Here is an 18,864-nt window from a genome sequence, read left to right as displayed (position 1 = left end):
CCCCTGCTCCTGGAGACTTGGGGACCTTGATTCTTGTTAGAGACATAATGAGCTCTACTCCGTCTGTGCTTTAGGCATTCATACCGCAGCTAAACTGAAGTTGAGCTCCACACATCGCCGGACAAAATGCTAGCACCCCAGGTAAGTACAGGGAGGGGGAGGGGCGGGCGTCGAGGGTGGGCCAGGGATGGGGGTAGTGTTTTAATGGTGACTCTTGGTTTGTTTTTTATTTTTTGGAGGGGGGAGGGAGGGCGTCGACTTGCTGTTTTGAAGAGAGGAGCTCTGTAGTGAGGGAGCCACACTTCCAACTACTGTGGGTCAGCTGCCACCTGTTGAGTGTCAGCCTTTGTTGCAGTGTGCACGTTGGAAGCCACCTGCTTGAAACAGGCTCAATAGAAGGCAGAAAAGGGGTGGCAAGTTGGGGGCTGAGTCTTTCTATCAAAGGAGGACACTGGACAGGTTCCTGGGGTCGAATGTCTGAAGTTGAATCTGCTGGGCAGTGGATTTTTTCTGTGGTCAGCCGACTCATTTCATCACCATCCCAGCAAATTTGCAGCTCTGGCTTTTCCTTCCTTTCATCCCTCCATCTCCTTTCTCTTTTCTTTCTGATTTTTGGTTTGGTTTGGTTTGGTTTTTACAAGACAGGGTTTCTCTGTGTAGCCTTGGTTGGTCTGGACTCTCTTTGTAGACCAGGCTGGCCTCGAACTCACAGTGATCTGCCTGCCTCTGCCTCCCTAGTGCTAGGATTAAAGGTATGCAAAACCTCAGGTAGCCCAGGCTGGCCTTAAACTTGCTGTTTAATGAGGTCAGTCTTACACTTCTGATTTCCCGGCCTTCACTTCTTGAGTGCTGGAATTACGGGTGTGAGACCCTATATGCAGTTTTGTGGGGTCCTCCTGCATGGCTAGGTGAGCACTCTGCCAACTGAGCCACATCCCAGCTCCGGCCTCTTGTTAACCAATGATGTTGTGAGATGTCACTGGGCAAATGTCTTCTTCGCTTGAATGGGACTCTGCTGACTTGGTAGGTTTTCGCAGACAACCCACTTGGGATTGTGTTCAGTTGAGTACCTGCTGTGCGATTTTCATCAGGATCAAATTCATTCTGTTCTCCAGAGTGAAAACATCACTTAAAATGTAACAGTTTTCATAACAGTCACGTGAGTCTAGTTCAAGGCTGTTCTTTCAGTTTCTGATACTGAGAGGCCAGACTATTTTGTTTTCTGTTTTAACCTTTCAGGTTAAAAGCCAGGAAAACCCAAGACCATAGAAATTCCCACTATAAATTGTGTCTAAAGCTTGAACCCTGCTGAAAAATACATGTGTGCCTCACATAACTGTGTTACCTGTGTGCTCTTTGACTAACTTTCTTGCAGTGGGCAATTTAAGAAACGTGTGTGTGTGTGTGTGTGTGTGTGTGTGTGTGTTGTGTGTATCTGTATGTGTGCTTTGGGACATACATAAGCCCTGGCAAGCAAGAAGAGCTTGCAGGAGGTTGCACTCTTCTTCACCATTTGAGTCCTGGGATTTGAACTCAGGTCATCAGGCTTGGCAGCAATCTACTTGATCAGCTGTCTCACTACCCCCACATTTATTTTTAATTAAAAAAATAAGCCCAGCATTTGCGTGTCCCCACCACCTGCTGGCGAATGCCAGGAGGGTGGCAGCTATTCTCTTGACATTTATTTTTAATTAAAAAAATAAACATGCTTTTAATCCCAGCACTTGGGAGGCAGAGGCAGGTGGATTGCTGTGAGTTCAAGGCCAGCCTGGTCTACAAAGCAAGTCCAGGACAGCCAGGACTACACAAAGACACCTTGTCTAGAAATATAAAAACAAACAAACAAACAAAAAACCCAAGAGTAAGAAATAAATGTACCAGTTGGAGGCTTGTATGGAAGTTATTCATCTCACTGATAATTCCTGCCCTTTCAGGCTGAGCAGGGAAACTAGTAAAACTCTTTTCCGGGCTGGAGAGATGGCTCAGTGGTTAAGAGCCCTGTCTGCTCTTCCAGAGGTCCTGAGTTCAATTCCCAGCAACCACATGGTGGCTCATAACCACTTACACTGAGATCTGGTGCCCTCTTCTGGCAATGCAAGCTCACAAAGCAGGCAGAGCCCTGTATAAACAATAAATAAATAAATCTAAAAAAAAAATTGTATATATAAAAAACAACTCTGGACTCAGTGCAGTATTTATACTCATCTCAAACGGGGCTGTGAAGCAGGGAGGCAGAGTTGGAGGCTAGCCTGGGCTGCATAGAGAGACCTTGTCTCAAACAAGATCAAACAGGACTGAAGAGATGGCTCACTTTTCTAGAGGATGTGGACTCAGTTCACAGCACTCACACGGCAGCTCACAACCATCTGTAACTCCCACCCCGAGGGATCTCACACCCTTTTCCGGCATCTAAGAGTGCTGTCCACGTGTGACGCGCAGACATAGGTGCAGTCAAAATACCTGTCATTAAAATAAAGAATGAAAAAAAGTTTAAAAACCAAAACCAAAACCAAAATTAAACCTTCAGGGCTGTGCCAGGAGGCCTGAGTAGGTTGCTCTTCCTGTATTTGGGGAGGAGGCAGGAATAGTTCAGCCTGGTTTTCTTCCTGCCCTAAATTTTCTAACTGGATAGGAAGTTTGTATGAAAGCTCCTTTTATCTCCTACCCTCTGTATTTCTGAACATTGGGTGTGTTTCCTGGAAATAAGTATTCAAACTAAAACTGAAACCTACATTCTGTGAGATGAAATGCCAATGTGCCTTTCAATCCTGAGTCTAGAGTCCCCTAGTTGAACTGACTGTTTTCTTTTTTGTTGCTATTGTTTTCTTTCCTTCTTTCTTTTTGGAGACAGCATCTCTATATGGTCCTGGCTGTTCCAGAATCCACTATGTAGACCAGGCTGGTCTCAAACTCAAAGAGGTCCTCATGCCAATCCCCTGCCCTCCACTCCTCCGCTGCCCCCACTTCCAAGCCCTGGGTTTGAAGGTCTGGGCTACCAAGCTAGGCCTGACTGCTTTCTGATTTTAGCCTGACAGCTGGGGATATCTATGGAGCTAGTTAGGGTGCAAAGAAAGGAGAGGGAAGAGCATGCTTCTCTAGCAGAAGATGCTCCTGGCCCTGCGAGCTGCGTCTTCACTCCTGAGGCCGAGAGGGGCCGGAGAGGTAGGCAGTGTTCCCCTCTCCAGGCCATCAGCCTCTGATGAGACCAGGCTGATGGCTGGTAGAGAGAGTCACGCCCTTGCCCCTCAGCATGCTGGGCCAGTCTAGATGTTAGGGTAGGCATGGAAACTAGCCATACATTTCCCTGGCTCAGCCCATTTAGTATAGTGATTCTGTCTATGAGAGCTGTGGAACCGGGCATCAGACATACGCTAGTAATCCTGCTTACGGGGGAGGTGGCTTGTAGAGTTGGAGGCTAGACTGGGCTATGTAACAAAATCCCCATCTCAAAAATAAATATGTAAACCACACTACTGTCAACAAGAAGACAAAACTTCCACTAACAATGAGAAACTAAGTCAAATCCAAAACCCAAACAGAAGAGGCTGGGCTGGGAGCAGAGAGGTGGAAACAGCTTGCTCTGCAGGGTGTGAGGGAGGCGGCTCTTGAGATCTCTCCCTTACCTCCACCTTATTTACACTTGACCTTGAACCTAGTTTCAGTTTAGAGGAGAGGACCAATACCAAAACTGAAACTGGGGCTCTACAAAGCGAGAGGCTGACAGGCTGTTCCTGTGCACTCTACATACGGCTGTTTTAGGGTCTCCTCTCCCAGTATCTGTTTTACCACTGGGCAGCTGTATCCAGGCAGCTCTGTGGTAGAATACTGCTATGGCTTCTGGACGACCTCTGAGGCCTTCGGTAAGTTCGTTCCCACCTTGGAACTCATTTTTCTCATCTATAAAAGGACGCTGTTTCTGGGTGTGGTGGCATGCACTTTTAATCCCAGCAGAGGCAAGTGGATTTCTGTGAGTTTGAGACCTCCTGGTCTACATAATGAGTTCCAGGACAGCCAAGGCTACACAGAGAGAATCCCTGTCTCAAAAAACAACAAACAACAACAACAACAACAACAACAAAAGATGCTGTTGTAAGGACTCCAGGTAACTTGTAAGGCTTGGTGATTGTGTGTGAGTTGGGGGTGGGGCAGTTCTGAATGCACAGAGAGGAGCAGGTTTACCCTGGAGGAGAATAGGCCTGGGTTTCACTGCTGTTGAACCTGGGTGGGCAGGCAAATTTTCCTTCTTTCTTCAGGATGCTTGGGGCATTAGTGCTTCGGAGGCTGGGTGCTTGCTGGAGTTGCCATCTCTGGCTGACTAGGTAGCCTGAGTAGGGGCATAAGGGAAGGCTAATGTGTCAGGCTAGGTCTTGTCTGTCTTTCTTCTGGGCCGGAGGCAGGGAGGTCAGGGCTGCCAGGCTCTTCCTTGTTCTCCCACACCCCCTCCCCTGCACCTGCCTAGCCTACAACACAGGGTGGTGTGTCCCTTATATGGTTAAGTGGTGTTATAGCATTCAGCCATTATCACAATTATTTCTTACACAAACTCTGCTGGATAGGTATTAACAGTCCTGATTAAACAGAAGGTCCATAGAGATCAATTCCAGAACTTTCCACGGTTTCCAAGGGTGCCTGATGTGTTTCTGGGAGCCAGGCATCTCAGATCAGCCCCTAGCCCCTCACACATTTTCTTTTCTCAAAGCCTTGGCATGGAAACCCTTCAGCTTCTCATTGCAAAGTCCATTCTTGGCAGGACCCTGACTTCATTTGTTTTTCTCAAGCTTCTAGACCTTTCCCTCAGAATCAAAAATGAAAGGCACGATTGGGAATTTTTCATGTTCACTGGGCATGTGGTTTACTGGAACAGGGAGGAGAATTCTCTCAGGTTGAGTTTCGCAAGTCCTCCAGTGTCCTCACTATTTCTGGATAAAAATAAACTAACAGCAGCCAGCCATGGTGGCTGCACAAGCTCAACATTTCTTCTGTAGAAGTTGTGTTTGGAAAATCATACGTATATGCACATGCATGCAGTGTGCTTCAGGAGGCAAGAGTCTTGGGCAGTCTTGGTGCTGTCCCTCTTTCATTTTTTAAAAAAGATTTTTTTCTTTATTATGTATACACTGTTCTGCTTGTATGTATGCTTGCACACCAGAACAGGGCACCAGATCTCATTATAGATGGTTGTGAGCCACCATGTGGTTGCTGGGAATTGAACTCAGGACCTTTGGAAGAGCAGCCAGTGCTCTTAACCTCTGAGCCGTCTCTCCAGCCCCATCCCTCATCTTTATTTTATTTTATTTTACTTTATGTGTGTGGGTGTCCTGACTTCACATATGTCTGTGTACTCTGTGCGGGCAGTACCCACAGAAGTCAGAAGACAGCTTTAGATTCCCTGGGACTTGAGTTACAGAGCTTGTGAGCTGCCATGTGGGTGCTGGGAATCAAACCTGTGTCCTCTGGAAGAGCAGCCAGTGCTCTTAACCACTGAGGCATCTCTCCAGCCCCTACCCTGGGGGGGTGGGGGGGTGCAGGCAGAGTTTCTTGCTTTACTGGCTGGCTATGTGCCATGATGCATGTGCGGAGATCGGAGAACTGCTTTCAGGAATCACATCTCAGCTTCTGCCTTGTTGAGTCTTCCCCTGTTTCTGCCACTATTCAATGTACTCCAGGGTAGCTGGCCCATAGGCTTCTGGCATGTTCTTCCTCTCTGCCTCCTTCTTGCTGTAAGAGTGCTGGGCTTAGATGTATGCCACCCCTTGTGGGTTTAGACATAGGTGAACTTGGGTTCAATTGCTAATTCCAATTTAGCTTCTTTTCTTTCTTCCTTCCTTCCTTCCTTCCTTCCTTTTGCAGGGTCTCTGTGCAGCTCTGGCCAGCCTGGAACTCACAGAGATCCCCTGCCTCCCTCTGCCTCCAGAGTGACAGGATCAAAGGTGTGTATTGCCACCAGACCACACACACCACCCTGGCTTCTTTTTTTTTCTTTTTCTTTTTCTCTTTCTTTCTTTCTTTCTTTCTTTCTCTCATTCTTTCTTTCTTTCTTTCTTTTTTTTTTTCTGAGATAGGGTCTTTCTTTGTAGCCCTGGCTGTCCTGCAACTTACTATGTAGACCAGGCTGGCTTCAAACTCTCAGAGATCTGCCTGCCTTTGCTTCTTGAGTGCTCAGATCAAAGGCCCTCACCACAGCGGCCTGGCTTAAAAAACAAAACAAAACAAAAAAACCCACCACCAAAACAAACAACTGGGTTCTTTGGATCATGTTCAGAGTTTTGTGCTTGGGCAGCAAACTCTTTACCTCTTGAGCTATTTCCTCCTCCACCTAGTTTTATAGTTACTGACTTATTTAATCTTCAGGATAAACCTCTGAATCAGGTGCTATATAAAAAAAAACTGTCCTCATTTTATGGCTGAGGAGACTGGGGCCCACGGACAGTTAGGATAAATTTGTCCAGGGCTCTACAGTAAGTAGCTGAGTCTTGGTTTGAAAACATAGCCCTAAGCATAACCACTGTGCTGTAAATCCAGCTTGAGTTAAATAGTGGAGCCGTCAACAGTGGAGCCTGTAGTAGCTCCTGCCTGTAATCTAGCCAGGGAGTTCCCTGTAATCTAGCTGAGACACTTAAAAGACTTGCACGTTTAAATGGCCATTAACGAATAAAAAGCTGGTGGTTGGTTGGGTGGGGAAAGATAAATAGAAACGTGAGTAAGCTGTATAAAAGGGTAAATGAATTGTTGGCTAAAACAATCCTTCTCGTCAATTTATTTATTTATTTATTTATTTATTTATTTTTATTTTATTTATTTATTTATTTATTTATTTTTTGGTTTTTCGAGACAGGGTTTCTCTGTGTAGCCTTGACTGTCCTGGACTCACTTTGTAGACCAGGCTGGCCTCGAACTCACAGCGATCCACCTGCCTCTGCCTCCCGAGTGCTGGGATTAAAGGCGTGTGCCACCACGCCCGGCTTCCTCTCGTCAATTTAAACATAGTTCTCAGGTATCCTGGAGGTTTTTCCACCTTTTAGGTTTCTAAGTAGTTCAAAGGAGGCAGTTTACTTCACATTGCTCTAGAGGTGGTAGTTCTTTGTTCTTGGTACAGTACTGCTGATATAACTCTTTAAGATACTGGCCACTCTATTTAAATACCATAATCTTAGGGAAAAAGCCAGTTGGCGGCTTTCTTTCTTTTTTCTTTTTGGTTTATAGAGACAGGGTTTCTCTGTATTGACTTAGCTGTCCTGGATTTGCTTTGTAGTCCAGGCTGGCCTCGAACTCACAGCACTCTACCTGCCTCTGCCTCCCGAGTACTGGAATTAAAGGCATGCACTACCATGCCCGGCAGTTGGCTGCTTTCAAATGGGTCTCGCTTGTATTTCTCACTGTCTGTCACAGCCTGCCTGAACTATCACTGTGTATGACCTCTTCTCAGTGTAGCAGTCAGGGTACCCATTTAGATACCTGCCCTGGAACAAGCCTTTCATGCTCCTCACACCTAGGTGTTGGTTACTGTCAGTCAAAATCAGAGTCAAAGGCTTTCTGTTGTCTATGAGTGATAACCTGCCTCCTTCTCCTCCTCCTGTGGCAGCTTTTAGACCCTCTAGACTACCACGGTCTCCTTTCATGTGCTGTAAGCCAGCCATACCAGCTTCCTTTAAAAAAATATTTTAAATGTTACATTTATTTTATGTATGTATGTGTGTATGCATTTATTTATTTTTAAAGATTTATTTATTTTTATGTGCATTGGTGTTTTGCATGCATGTATGACTGGATCACCTGGAACTGGAGTTACAGACAGCTATGAGCTGCCATATGTGTGCTGGGAATTGAACCCAGGTCCACTGGAAGAGCAGCCAGTGCTCTCAACCACTGAACCATCTCCCCAGCCCTCTTCTATATTTATTTTATTCATTTTCCACCTTTCTCTGAGCCTGTGTGCTATGGCACATGGATGGAAGCCAGACAGCCTTTGAGAGTTGGCGTTTTCCTTCTGTATCAGGGTCTGGGGACTAAACTCAGGTCATCAGGTTTCCATGACAAGTGTTTTTAGCCATTGATTCATCTTTCCAGAATGTAACCAGTGGAAGGATAGCTGGCTTTGCCTCAGGTGAGAGTGGTCTTGGCGGGATTTGTCCCCTGGAAACACCAGGGATACCCCACTGAGATGGACATTGTGAAGACCTGGGAGGAGCCATCAGGAGACTCTAACTGGGCTATTACGTTGCTAATTGACCATCAAGGGGATGAGGGAACTGGAGGAGAGTCCAGGGGATTGCTGGCAGACTGGGAGAAGCAGCGGACAGTGGAGAAAGTAGGCTATGGTGGTGCAGATTGCTTCCTTCTGGGAAAGAATCTGCGTACAGGCCTGGAGACGCTAAGGAATTCCCCCTGTGGAACTGATTCGTGGAAGGTTTATTCTTGTTCCCCTTAACCTCTTTTCCCTCCTGTATAGAATAGTTGGGTTGTATAATAAAGTCCAATTGATAAGAAAACAAGAGCCAACAAGTGGCGCCCATCATGGGGCTCGAACCTACAACCCTGAGATTAAAAGTCTCATGCTCTGGTTTCTGTCAAGTTTCAAGGTGGTTTCTCTGATTCTAAATTGAATAGTAAGAGTGGGCACGGTGGAACACATGTATAATCTTAGCATTAAGAAGTTGAGGCAGCCGGGCGTGGTAGCGCACGCCTTTAATTCCAGCACTCGGGAGGCAGAGGCAGGCGGATCTCTGTGAGTTCGAGGCCAGCCTGGTCTACAAAGCAAGTACAGGACAGCCAAGGCTACACAGAGAAACCCTGTCTCAAAAAACCAAAAAAAAAAAAAAAAAAAAAAAAGAAAAAAAAAAAGAAGTTGAGGCAGGACATACTACAAAGTGAGACTCTCTCACAGACCAGTCCTCTTCCCTCACCTAGAGGCTGGACAGGCTAAGAGCACTTGCTGCTCTTGCAGAGGACCTAGGTTCTCAGCACCTACACAGCTCACAACTGCCTTAACTTCTGGCCTCTGAAGGCATCTGGCATGTATATGGTACACAGACATACATGTAGGCAAAACACTCACACATATAAAATAAAAGTAAATAAACTTTCTTACCCATACCCCCTATCCAAACAAAACCGAAAACCAAAACATAGATACATTTTATTTGAACATTTTTTTTTTTGAGACAGGGTTTCTTTGTGTAGCCCTGGCTATCCTGGAACTAGCTCTGTAGACCAGGCTAGCCTTGAACTAAGAGATCTACCCATCTCTGTCTCCCAAGTACTGGGATTAAAGGCATGTACCATTACCACCCAGCTATTTAATCACTTTTAAAAACCAGAAAAGTCAATAAAAAAAAATAATACTCCCAATTGAGACAGTTTCATGAGGGTTTGGTAACAGACGGTGTCTACATTTTCCAATTTAAAAAGCTGAATATTCAATATGTGAGCATTTTCTTTTCACTTACGTTATTTATTTATTTTTCTTTTTTAAATAATGGAATTAGGGTAATAGCACAGTCAGCAAAGCTCTTGTTGTGCAAGTTGAAGGTCTGACTTCAGAGCCTCAGAACTCACATAAGAAACTGGGCCCATGGCACTGGGGAGGTGGGGAGAAAAGAGCCCCTGGAGCTCATGGGCCTGCTAGCCTGCTGAGTCAGTGAGCTCCAGGTTCACTGTCTCAAAATATAGGTGGAAAGCAGGTGAGGAAGACACCTGTTGTTGACCTCTGGCCTCTGCACACACTTGAACACACACACATACACACAGACACACATAGAGACATGAAGATGAATGTATACAGATGGACACATACACAGAGACATATACGGAAACACATACATGACCACACACAGACACATACATGTGAACACACATGAATACACACATGAACACACACATGAACACTCAAACAGACATAGATACACAACACACATGTGGTCTTGCATATCTTAAGTTTTCTTTTCTTTTCTTTCTTTTTTTTTTTTTGTTTTTTGTTTTTTGTTTTTTGAGACAGGGTTTCTCTGTGTAGCCTTGGCTGTCCTGGACTCCTTTGTAGACCAGGCTGGCCTCGAACTCACAGCGATACGCCTGCCTCTGCCTCCTGAGTGCTGGGATTAAAGGCGTGCGCCACCACGCCCGGCTTTAAGTTTTATTTTCAAAGTAATTTATAGTAAAAAAAAATTTTTTTTCAAAGAATCAAATAATAAAATATGAGCTCCCAAATTTCTATCAGTCACTGTAGGGAGCATCCAATAGTTTGGCTTATTTTTCTCAGATCATGAATAAACACAATGCATTTAAGTTACAAGTGTATAAAATTGTACATTAGGTAGAAATAGAATAATAGCATCTTTTTATGGGGAGGTGGTGCTTCTGGCCGTCAAACCCAGGACGTTAGGCATGCTAAGTAAGTGCCCTACTGCTGAGTTACACCCTCAACCCTGGTTATGGCTTTCAACTTACTTCTTTGGTGAGAGGGGCATTTAAAAAATTAATTTACTCACTTTACATCCCAAGTATAGCCCCCTCTCTCCTTTCTCCCAAGTCTCACCCCCTCCCTCTTCCTGCTGCCCTCCCCCACTTCAGAAAAGGGAAGCCCCCTTTCTTTTTTTTTTTTTTTTTTTTTTTAGTGTTACTTCATCTTTCTTTTTTTTTTTTTTTTTAATACATTTTTATTAATTTATACATATTACATCTCAGTTGTTAGCCCATCCCATGTATCCTCCCATTCCTCCCTTCCTCCCACTTCCCCCCTACTACTCCCCTCCCCTCCCCTAAGTCTGTGTCTGAGGGGGACCTCCTCCCCCTGAATATGCTCATATGGTATCAAGTCTCTCCTTGGTGACCTATTATCTTTCCTCTGAGTGCCACCAGGCATCTCCGTCCAAGGGACATGTTCAAATATGGGGCACCAGAGTTTGTGTGAAAGTTCTCACTTATATCGAGACACTAGTCCAAGGTGTACGTCCCCATGAAAAACTGTACCTACCAGAATAGTGGGTAAGAGGGGAGGACATCCTATTGAAACTTTAGGTGGGAGAAGCCTGGGAGAAAGAGGAAATGGAAGGATCCAGTGGGTCCTGGAAAACTATAGGCGAGTCTGGGCCCTGGGGTCCTCTGCAAACTGTGGCGACAGCCAAGGAAAAAATAGGCAGTAAAAACCTTGAACCCCTACCCGGACTAGCCGATGGACATTCTCCACTGTTGAGTGGAGAAGGGAAGCCCCCTTTCACCTACCCGTCCCAGCATGTCAAATCACATCAGGACTCAGCGAATGGGAGGGGCAATTTTGAGACTGGGCCTCATGAAGCCCAAGCTGGCCTTGCAGTTCTGCTATCCCTGCCTTCAGCTCCCAGATGCTGGGGTGACAGGTTTGTACCACCACATTTCATTTTATGTGGTGCTGAGGATTGAACCCATGGCTTTGTTCATGGCAGGCAGGTGCCCTATCAACTGAGTCGCATCCCCAGCCTTCAACTTGCTTCTCCTGCCTTCTTTTGAGACAGTTTCTCATAGAGATCCACCTGCCTCTACCTCCCGAGTACTAGGATTAATGGTGTGCTACCACATCTGGCTTCAGCTTGCTTTTTTGAAAGTAACTTTTATTGTCTCTGTTCCTGCTTATGTAGATTCACATTGGTCTCTTCAATGATCATGAACACGCGTGCGCGCGCACACACACACACACGTATATACACATATAGGATATGTTAATCTGGTCTTTTTTTTTTGTTCTTTTTTTAAAAAATTTTATTAATTTATTCATATTACATCTCAATGGTTATCCCCTCCCTTGTATCCTCCCATTCCTCCCTCCCTCCCATTTTCCCCTTATTCCCCTCCCCTATGACTGTGACTGAGGGGGACCTCCTCCCCCAGTATATGCTCATAGGGTATCAAGTCTCTTCTTGGTAACCTGCTATCCTTCCTCTGAGTGCCACCAGGACTCTCCACTCAGGGGAGTTGGTCAAATATGAGGCACCAGAGTACATGTGAAAGCCAGACCCCATAATCTGGTCTTTATGAGTTAGTTGGGATTGTTTTTCAAAATGGGTTTCAGAGGCCAGAAATTCCTCAACTTGCTTGCTAAGGAAAACAGCTGCTCTGCAGCCCTCTTTTGTGGGAAATAAAAGTGCATTGTTCTGGAGTCCTGTGGGCACATAGTGTCAGCTTTGTCACTGTTCCTGCCTGTGTTGTGTAGGGGACTGCGATGGCTGGGGCTTTCCTGTGCCCCATTCTGGAAAAGGCAGCCCTGTCCCTGCATGAGAGGTCTCTCTGCTAATCCAATCCCTACTTCCCGTGCAGACTGCAAGAGCATTCAGCTGGGTTCCTGGGGTCACTGTGGGTCCCTTTATAACAGAGCGTTGTTGATCCCACCAAGAGAGAATAAAAACCACAGTCTGCTTTGTAGTCCAGTTATATGTTTAAATTTCCCCTTAGCCTCCTGTACTTCCACTGTTCTCTTATCGAGGGGTCCCAGGGGCTTCTGTAATACAGACTATGATGCTCCCGAGTCTACCAAGAAGGTCAGAGGTTGACCCCCAGTTGATAAGGTTACTATAGGCTCCCAGGGCCTAAACTGAGAGAGCCGTGGCCCCCTATTCTTACAGGGTCACGATGGGATTTGGCTGAGGGGTTCCCTGTGGCTGGGGAGAGCCTCCCTGTTTCTGCTGGGGCTATTCATCTTTCCAGTGTCCCAATTCCTTGCAGTGGCATAACCAGGCCTGAAAGTGCCAGGAACATGTAGTTCTGCCACAGTGGCCAGATGTGTTTGTTTTTATTAGCAAATCTTCCTTGTTGTCTCTATTGTCAAACACTTTCAGGCCTATTTCTAGAGGTTCTTGTTGAAGGCCAGATTCGACAAGTCATGGTAAACTGAGGCAGGGTGTAGAATCAGTGGCCGATCACTCAGCAGACTTTTCACTGATGGAATAAAGCTTGATTCGCTGTGGCTGGTACTCCCTGTGGCCAGAGAAAAACTCTTTTGACTTACTGAGGCCAGTATGCCCTGTGATTGGTGAAAAACTCTCTTGTTTGGGGCAGGTGAAATAGAAAATAAAGGGGATTGGGGAGAAACACACACACACACACACACACACACACACACACACCCCATAGATGAAACAAGGTTCAACAAGCCCCAACAACTTCACACACACACACACATACACACACACACACACACACACACACACACACACACACACACACACAGACATTTGGTAGATGGAGCAAAGCTGCAGCCATTTTTCATATACACACACGCATTCACACATTGGGTGCACGAGCAAAGCTCCAACAACTTTATTTATTTTTTTCTCCCCACAGCTTATATACCCCAGCAGAACCATCCAAGCAGTACAAAAATCATAGCATGGCTTCCTTCTATTTTCCTTTAAGTGAACAATTACAGTGAGCAGAGCCTGGTGGTAGCCACAGAGTGACTTCCTATCTCCTGCCCTGTAGTCCCAACATGGGCTCCTTCTGGCTAGAGCCTTCTCAAAACCGCTGCCTTTCCTGTCATTGTCAAGTGTGCCTAATCTGGGCTGCACCTTAGCTACTTCTGCTAGGATTCTCTCTCTCTCTCTCTCTCTCTCTCTCTCTCTCTCTCTCTCTCTCTCTCTCTCCCCTGGAGTGAAGAGAGTGCAGAGAATTTGTTGGCAGGCATCCCAGGCTGGGAGGTGGTTAAAGAGAACAGACTCATTCAGGGAAATCGGAGAACTAGGACCTGTGCTGAAAGTGGGATTCTGGTTTCCAGTTGTAAAGATCTGTTGTAGTAAATGGAACATACAGCTACTGTCCGCCAGGGGCCTGGCGTAGGGAAGGGCAGGGGCTGGAGTCCTTCTGTTTGGGGGATAGAAACGGAAGCGGAAGTTTCAGGTTGATCTCGGGAGAAGGCTGACTCTGGAGTCACCTCTGCTTTGAGGATAGGAGTGGAAATAGAAGCTGCAGGCTGGAGAGGGCAGGAAACTGAAGCCCCTGCTGGCCGTGTGTGTGTGTGTGTGTGTGTGTGTGTGTGTGTGTGTGTGTGTCTGTGTGTGTGTCTGTGTGTCTGTGTGTGTGTGTAGAAACTAAATCTGGCCACCCACTGGGATGCCCTGATGGCTGTGGGGAGAAGGACTAAATGTGGCTCCACTGGGGAACTGAGGCAGAAGGAGTAGTTTGGGGTGACTTTGGGAGAGGCTGAGCAGAGGGAGAAGGAAGAGGAGGCAACGGGCTCAAGAGAGGTGGGGGTAGCTAAGGGTAAAGCGGACTGTACGGGGGAAGGAGAGGGTCCTCCTGAGAGTACTCCAGTTGTAGGTCAGGAGTTTTGGAAGGCTTCTGATCCACAGCCAGGAGTCGCTGTGGAGTCTTCTTTGCTATGGCCATTTTGGACCATACAAACCTTCAACCATGGGGGCGGGGGGGGGGGGGGCAGATGGGATGTTGCTTCCGCCCAGGGTGGAATGTAGCTAGTCTGGTCCAGGAATACCAAGGGTGGTGTTGGCTACTTCGCAGGCTACCTGGGAATCAAAGGTACCCTCTTGGGGCCAGTCAACCTTAAATATAAGCCACCCCAGCTCAGAGGATTGGAGGCCATCCTTGGTGATAGGATGCTCATAAGCCTGCTTAATTATCAGGAGGTAAAGTTGGTCAAAGTTCCTTAAAACACAACTTAAAGAAGAGTCGGGTTTATTCGTCCTGTTACCCTTCTGTCTGCCTGTCCAGTTGCCCCAAGTTCAGACAAAATGCACAACAAAGCACAGGGGACCAAGAACCAGGTGGATGAATCGGTATCTTGCTTGTGCCCTGGACAGGAGTTCGTGTACCTTGTCATGTGCCTTGCTGCCTGCAGACTGGACTGTGGGAAGGAGTGTAAGCTTTGTCACAGGTGAAAGCAGGCTTGGCGGCCTTTGCCCTTGGACTCACCACGGATCCTCCTTGAGATTGGCCTTGAGATGGACTGGGTGGAGCCATCCTGGGCCTGGAATTCAGAAAGGGGACTGAGGGACTCCACCTGGACTATTGTGTTTCCAATCAACCCTCCATAGGAGAGGGAGACCCTTGCACGTGAGAGACAGGCAGGAGGAAGGGGAGAGAGAGGAGCAGCAGGTTCAGACCGGGCTTGAGTGCATGTGGATCGGGAAGAGGATCGGTGAACAGGCCGGACCAGTGCACAGGCCAGAGACACCTAGGGACCCGTCCCGTGGAACGGATACCGGAAGGTTCACTCTTGTTTCCCTTTAGCCTTTTTTCTCTTTTGTGTAAGCTAGTTGGGTTGTATAATAAAGTTTAATTGTTAAGAGACTGAGCCAACGCTGGATCCCACCAGAACCAGTACCAGGTGTCATAGAAGGGGCCACCTTACCGTGACTTAGCAATGGAGGGCCCCTCAGACAAGTGCTTGCTGACGGATTTTTGTCTTGGCCCCTCACCTCCATAGTCCATGGAACTGAGAGCATGTCCCCGGGCTTTGGAACTTCATCAGGGTATGGGCTCCAAGGGGAAGCAGTCCTGGAGGACTGGAGGGAGGGCTCCCAGAGATTGGGTTTGGGGTCTGATATTGCTGGGACCTCCAAGAACGTTGATCTCACGAAACAAGAATAAAAACCGCCACCCAGATTAAATCCAATAAAATGAGCTTTATATACTATGCCCAGGAATGACTCTCCTTCGTGGGACTTGAGAGAGCAGTGAGATAACTTTTTAGGTTTCTCTCTTTTTTCTTTTTTCTTTTTCTTTTTTTCAAGACAGGGTCTCTCTGTGTTAGCCTTGCCTGTCCTGGGCTCGCTTTGTAGATAAGGCTGGCCTCGAATTCACAGCGATCCTCCTGCCTCTGCCTCCTGAGCACTGGGATTAAGGCGCACACCACCATGCCTGGCCTTTTTAGGTCTCTTATAGGTTAAAAATTTGGCAATGTAAGGATTTCACAAACAAATTCTATAGAAACAGACAGTGAATTAGATTATTTGACAGATCAGCTTGGCTGAAAATCTTCCTGTGCAGCCCTGGCTGTCCTGGAACTGTCTTTGTAGAGCAGGCTGGCCTCAGACTCATAGAGATCCTCTTGCTGGGGCTAAAGGCATGCACCGCCATCTCTGGACCAGAGTATTTTACCTTATCAGGGTGTAGTATGTATATCTGAGGTGTGAGTCAGGCTTCATAGAGTGGCGAGCATGTCAAATCCCAGAAACAGGATAAAACATGGTTAGTTTGAATTTTATAGCAAATAAAAATGAACTTATTTTTACCCTATAGCAAAATGGCTTTTAAATTTAAGATGGAGTGAGGCTAGTCTATCAGATTGGCATTTTTTTTTTCTGTACAAGGTCAGATAACAAGTACTTTAGGTTATTTTTTTTAAAAAGATTTATAGCCGGCGTGGTGGCACACACCTTTAATCCCAGCACTCGGGAGGCAGAGGCAGGCAGATTGCTGTGAGTTCGAGGCCAGCTTGGTCTACAAAGTGAGTCCAGGATGGCCAAGGCTACACAGAGAAACCCTGTCTCGAAAAACCAAAATAAATAAATAAATAAATAAATAAATAAAATAAAAAAGATTTATTTTATTTTCACTTTTGTTTGAATGTGTGTCTCTGTGTGGGTATGTGATGTGAGCTGCCTGATGTGGGTGCTTGGGACCAAACTTGGGTCACTTGCAAGAGCTGTATGTATTCTTAACTCCTGAGCCACCTTTTCAGCTCCTTTAGTTTTTTTTTTTTAAACTATTATTTGTGTGTGTATATGTGTGTGTGTGTGTGTGTGTGTGTGTGTGTGTGTGTGTGTGTGTGTATCGTTCCCAGGCCAGAAGATAATATAATGTTTAAAAACTAGCTCCACTTCAAACTGAGTTTCAAACTAAGTTACCTAGTGAAAAATGAAAAAACCTAGGAGTCAGCAGGACTTTATTCTTAGCCTAAGGATTGTTACCCACAGGATGCCTGGACCAGGACCCATCAGCAGCTGAATCTTGACAGCAAACTAAGAGGAAACTGATCTTAGGGCCACCTAGCTCATTTTCAAAAATTGTTGTCCCTTCCCCTGATTGTTTAATTATTATCTTAAAATATTAACCAGACACTCATGCTGCTTCTGGACTCTTGCTTAACTGCTTGCTTGCTCAAATACAAACAAAACCCCCAACAACAACAACACAACTACGCTCATGCCTCATGTGCAAAAGAAATCCCCAGAGTTGAGACAACTGTCGTTTGTTTGTGCCTTTAAAAATCTCCACAGAACTTCATAATAACATTGGATATTATTTCCTCAGTGTCAAAAAAAAATTTTTTTTTTTGAGACAGATCTCTGGCCTGGAATGATTGGCTGCCGATTATGCTTGATTGGTTGGACAGCAAACCCATGAGATTTGCCTGTCTCCCCCTCTCCAGAGCACCATGTCTGACTTTTTCACGTGAAAAGGATGCCAAGCAAAGCAAGCACTTTACCTACTGAGATATCTCCCAGCCCCAACACTTAAGGATTTGGGGGCTACACAGTCTCTGCTGCAACTCCTCAACCCTCCTGTTTCAGAAAGAGAACACTTATTTACAAAGTATGCAAAAACCTTGTTGACTTGCAGATCAGGGCTTTCCGAGTCCAGACCACCTGAAGGTGGAGTCATAGCCAACTGTGAGCTGCCTGATATAAGTGTTGGGAACTGAAACTGGGTTAATCGCAAGAGTAGTAGGCATTCTTAACCACTAAGCCCTCGCCCTAGTTCCTTATTATGACTATTACTTCTGTTTTGTTATGCTTTTGAAATAGGGTCTCATTATGTAGTCCTGGCTGGCCTGCAGCTCACTACGTAGACCAGGCTGGCCAGGAACTCGTAGAGATCCACCTGCTTTTGCTGAGTGCTGGCATGGAAGGCGTGTAGCACTACACTCAGCTAATTTTTATTTTTTAATAATTAATGTATAATTTAACCAGGCAATATGTGATAAACACATACAAGGGAACCATTGCCCCAGTCAAGGCACAGAGCACTCACAGCCTTTGTCACTGGGTGACAAAGCAGAGATTTGTAACTGGTCAAAGCGCTGAGAGTACGGGACTGTTGAATGCTCAGTCCTGAGTGGGACATTTATATCCCTCACTCCGAGGACCAGGGAACACCGAGGACGGTGGGGTGGAAAGACTGCAAAAGCCAGAGGATAGGAAGGAGTTAAGTGAAGCTCTGTCTTCTGGATGTGACATGGCCACTGCATCATGCATGATCCCCTACATGAGACCTCCACAAAATGAGGACGTGAAAATAGGAAAGGACTAGCTGGGGTGGTAAATGGGATCCTGGAGGGGGAGAGGAGGGAACAGAAGAGGGTGGTGGGGGTGGGGAACGTGATTACATTACATTGCATACAAGGAAGAAACTTAAAAAGTCAGGAAAATCTATAGAATAGCACAGTTTAATGACCCCAATATGCCCTAATTTTTTTCTTGTGCTGCCTCTCCTCACCCCAGTACCTCAGGATTGCTGATTGGTTTTCAGTCTTACATTTGGAATATCATGTAAAGAAAATTAATACAGTGTGGAGCTTTGCGGGGGGGGGGGGCTATAGACTTTTACTTATTATTTTGTAAATAACTAAATTTTTTCAGGCCAGACTGTTTACATTTTAAATTATTCTTTGGTCATTGTTCTTTTGTTTTGTTTTGTTTTTTGGAGACAGGGATTCTCTGTGTAGCCTTGGCTGTCCTGGACTCGCTTTGTAGACCAGGCTGGCCTCGAACTCACAGAGATCCACCTGCCTCTGCCTCTTGAGTGCTGAGATTAAAGGCATGCGCCACTACCGCCTGGCATTTTTTGGTCATTGTAATAAGGTATTTTTTGGTGTGTGGGGTGGGTAGGTGGGTGAGGAAGGAGGTTTGAGACAGGGTTTCACTATGTGGCCAGGTTAGCATA

The 18,864-nt window shown here is 46.1% G+C and overlaps 1 protein-coding gene and 1 long non-coding RNA gene across 3 annotated transcripts in view; both read left to right on the top strand.

Moving 5' to 3' along the window:
- The window catches only part of LOC311586207, a 199,933-nt gene that overhangs the window by 107,800 nt on the left and 73,269 nt on the right, over positions 1-18,864 (top strand). The window lies entirely within an intron of this gene.
- The window catches only part of LOC311586096 (phospholipase A and acyltransferase 3-like), a 39,857-nt gene that overhangs the window by 444 nt on the left and 20,549 nt on the right, over positions 1-18,864 (top strand). Inside the window, exon 2 of one of the 2 annotated variants that reach the window (XM_084761942.1) lies at positions 75-141. In XM_084761942.1, the coding sequence (XP_084618068.1) occupies positions 127-141 (15 nt within the window). In that variant the 5' untranslated portion in view covers positions 75-126. Of the gene's footprint in view, positions 1-74; positions 142-3,693; positions 3,861-18,864 lie in introns of those variants that run through there. The other variant, XM_084761941.1, reaches the window with a different exon arrangement.

This window comes from Acomys minous (genome assembly GCF_964271855.1).
Source record: "Acomys minous genome assembly, chromosome: 2".
Lineage (NCBI taxonomy): Eukaryota > Metazoa > Chordata > Mammalia > Rodentia > Muridae > Acomys > Acomys minous.
Note: the sequence above shows the minus strand (reverse complement) of the source record. Positions and strands in the feature narration are given on the sequence as shown.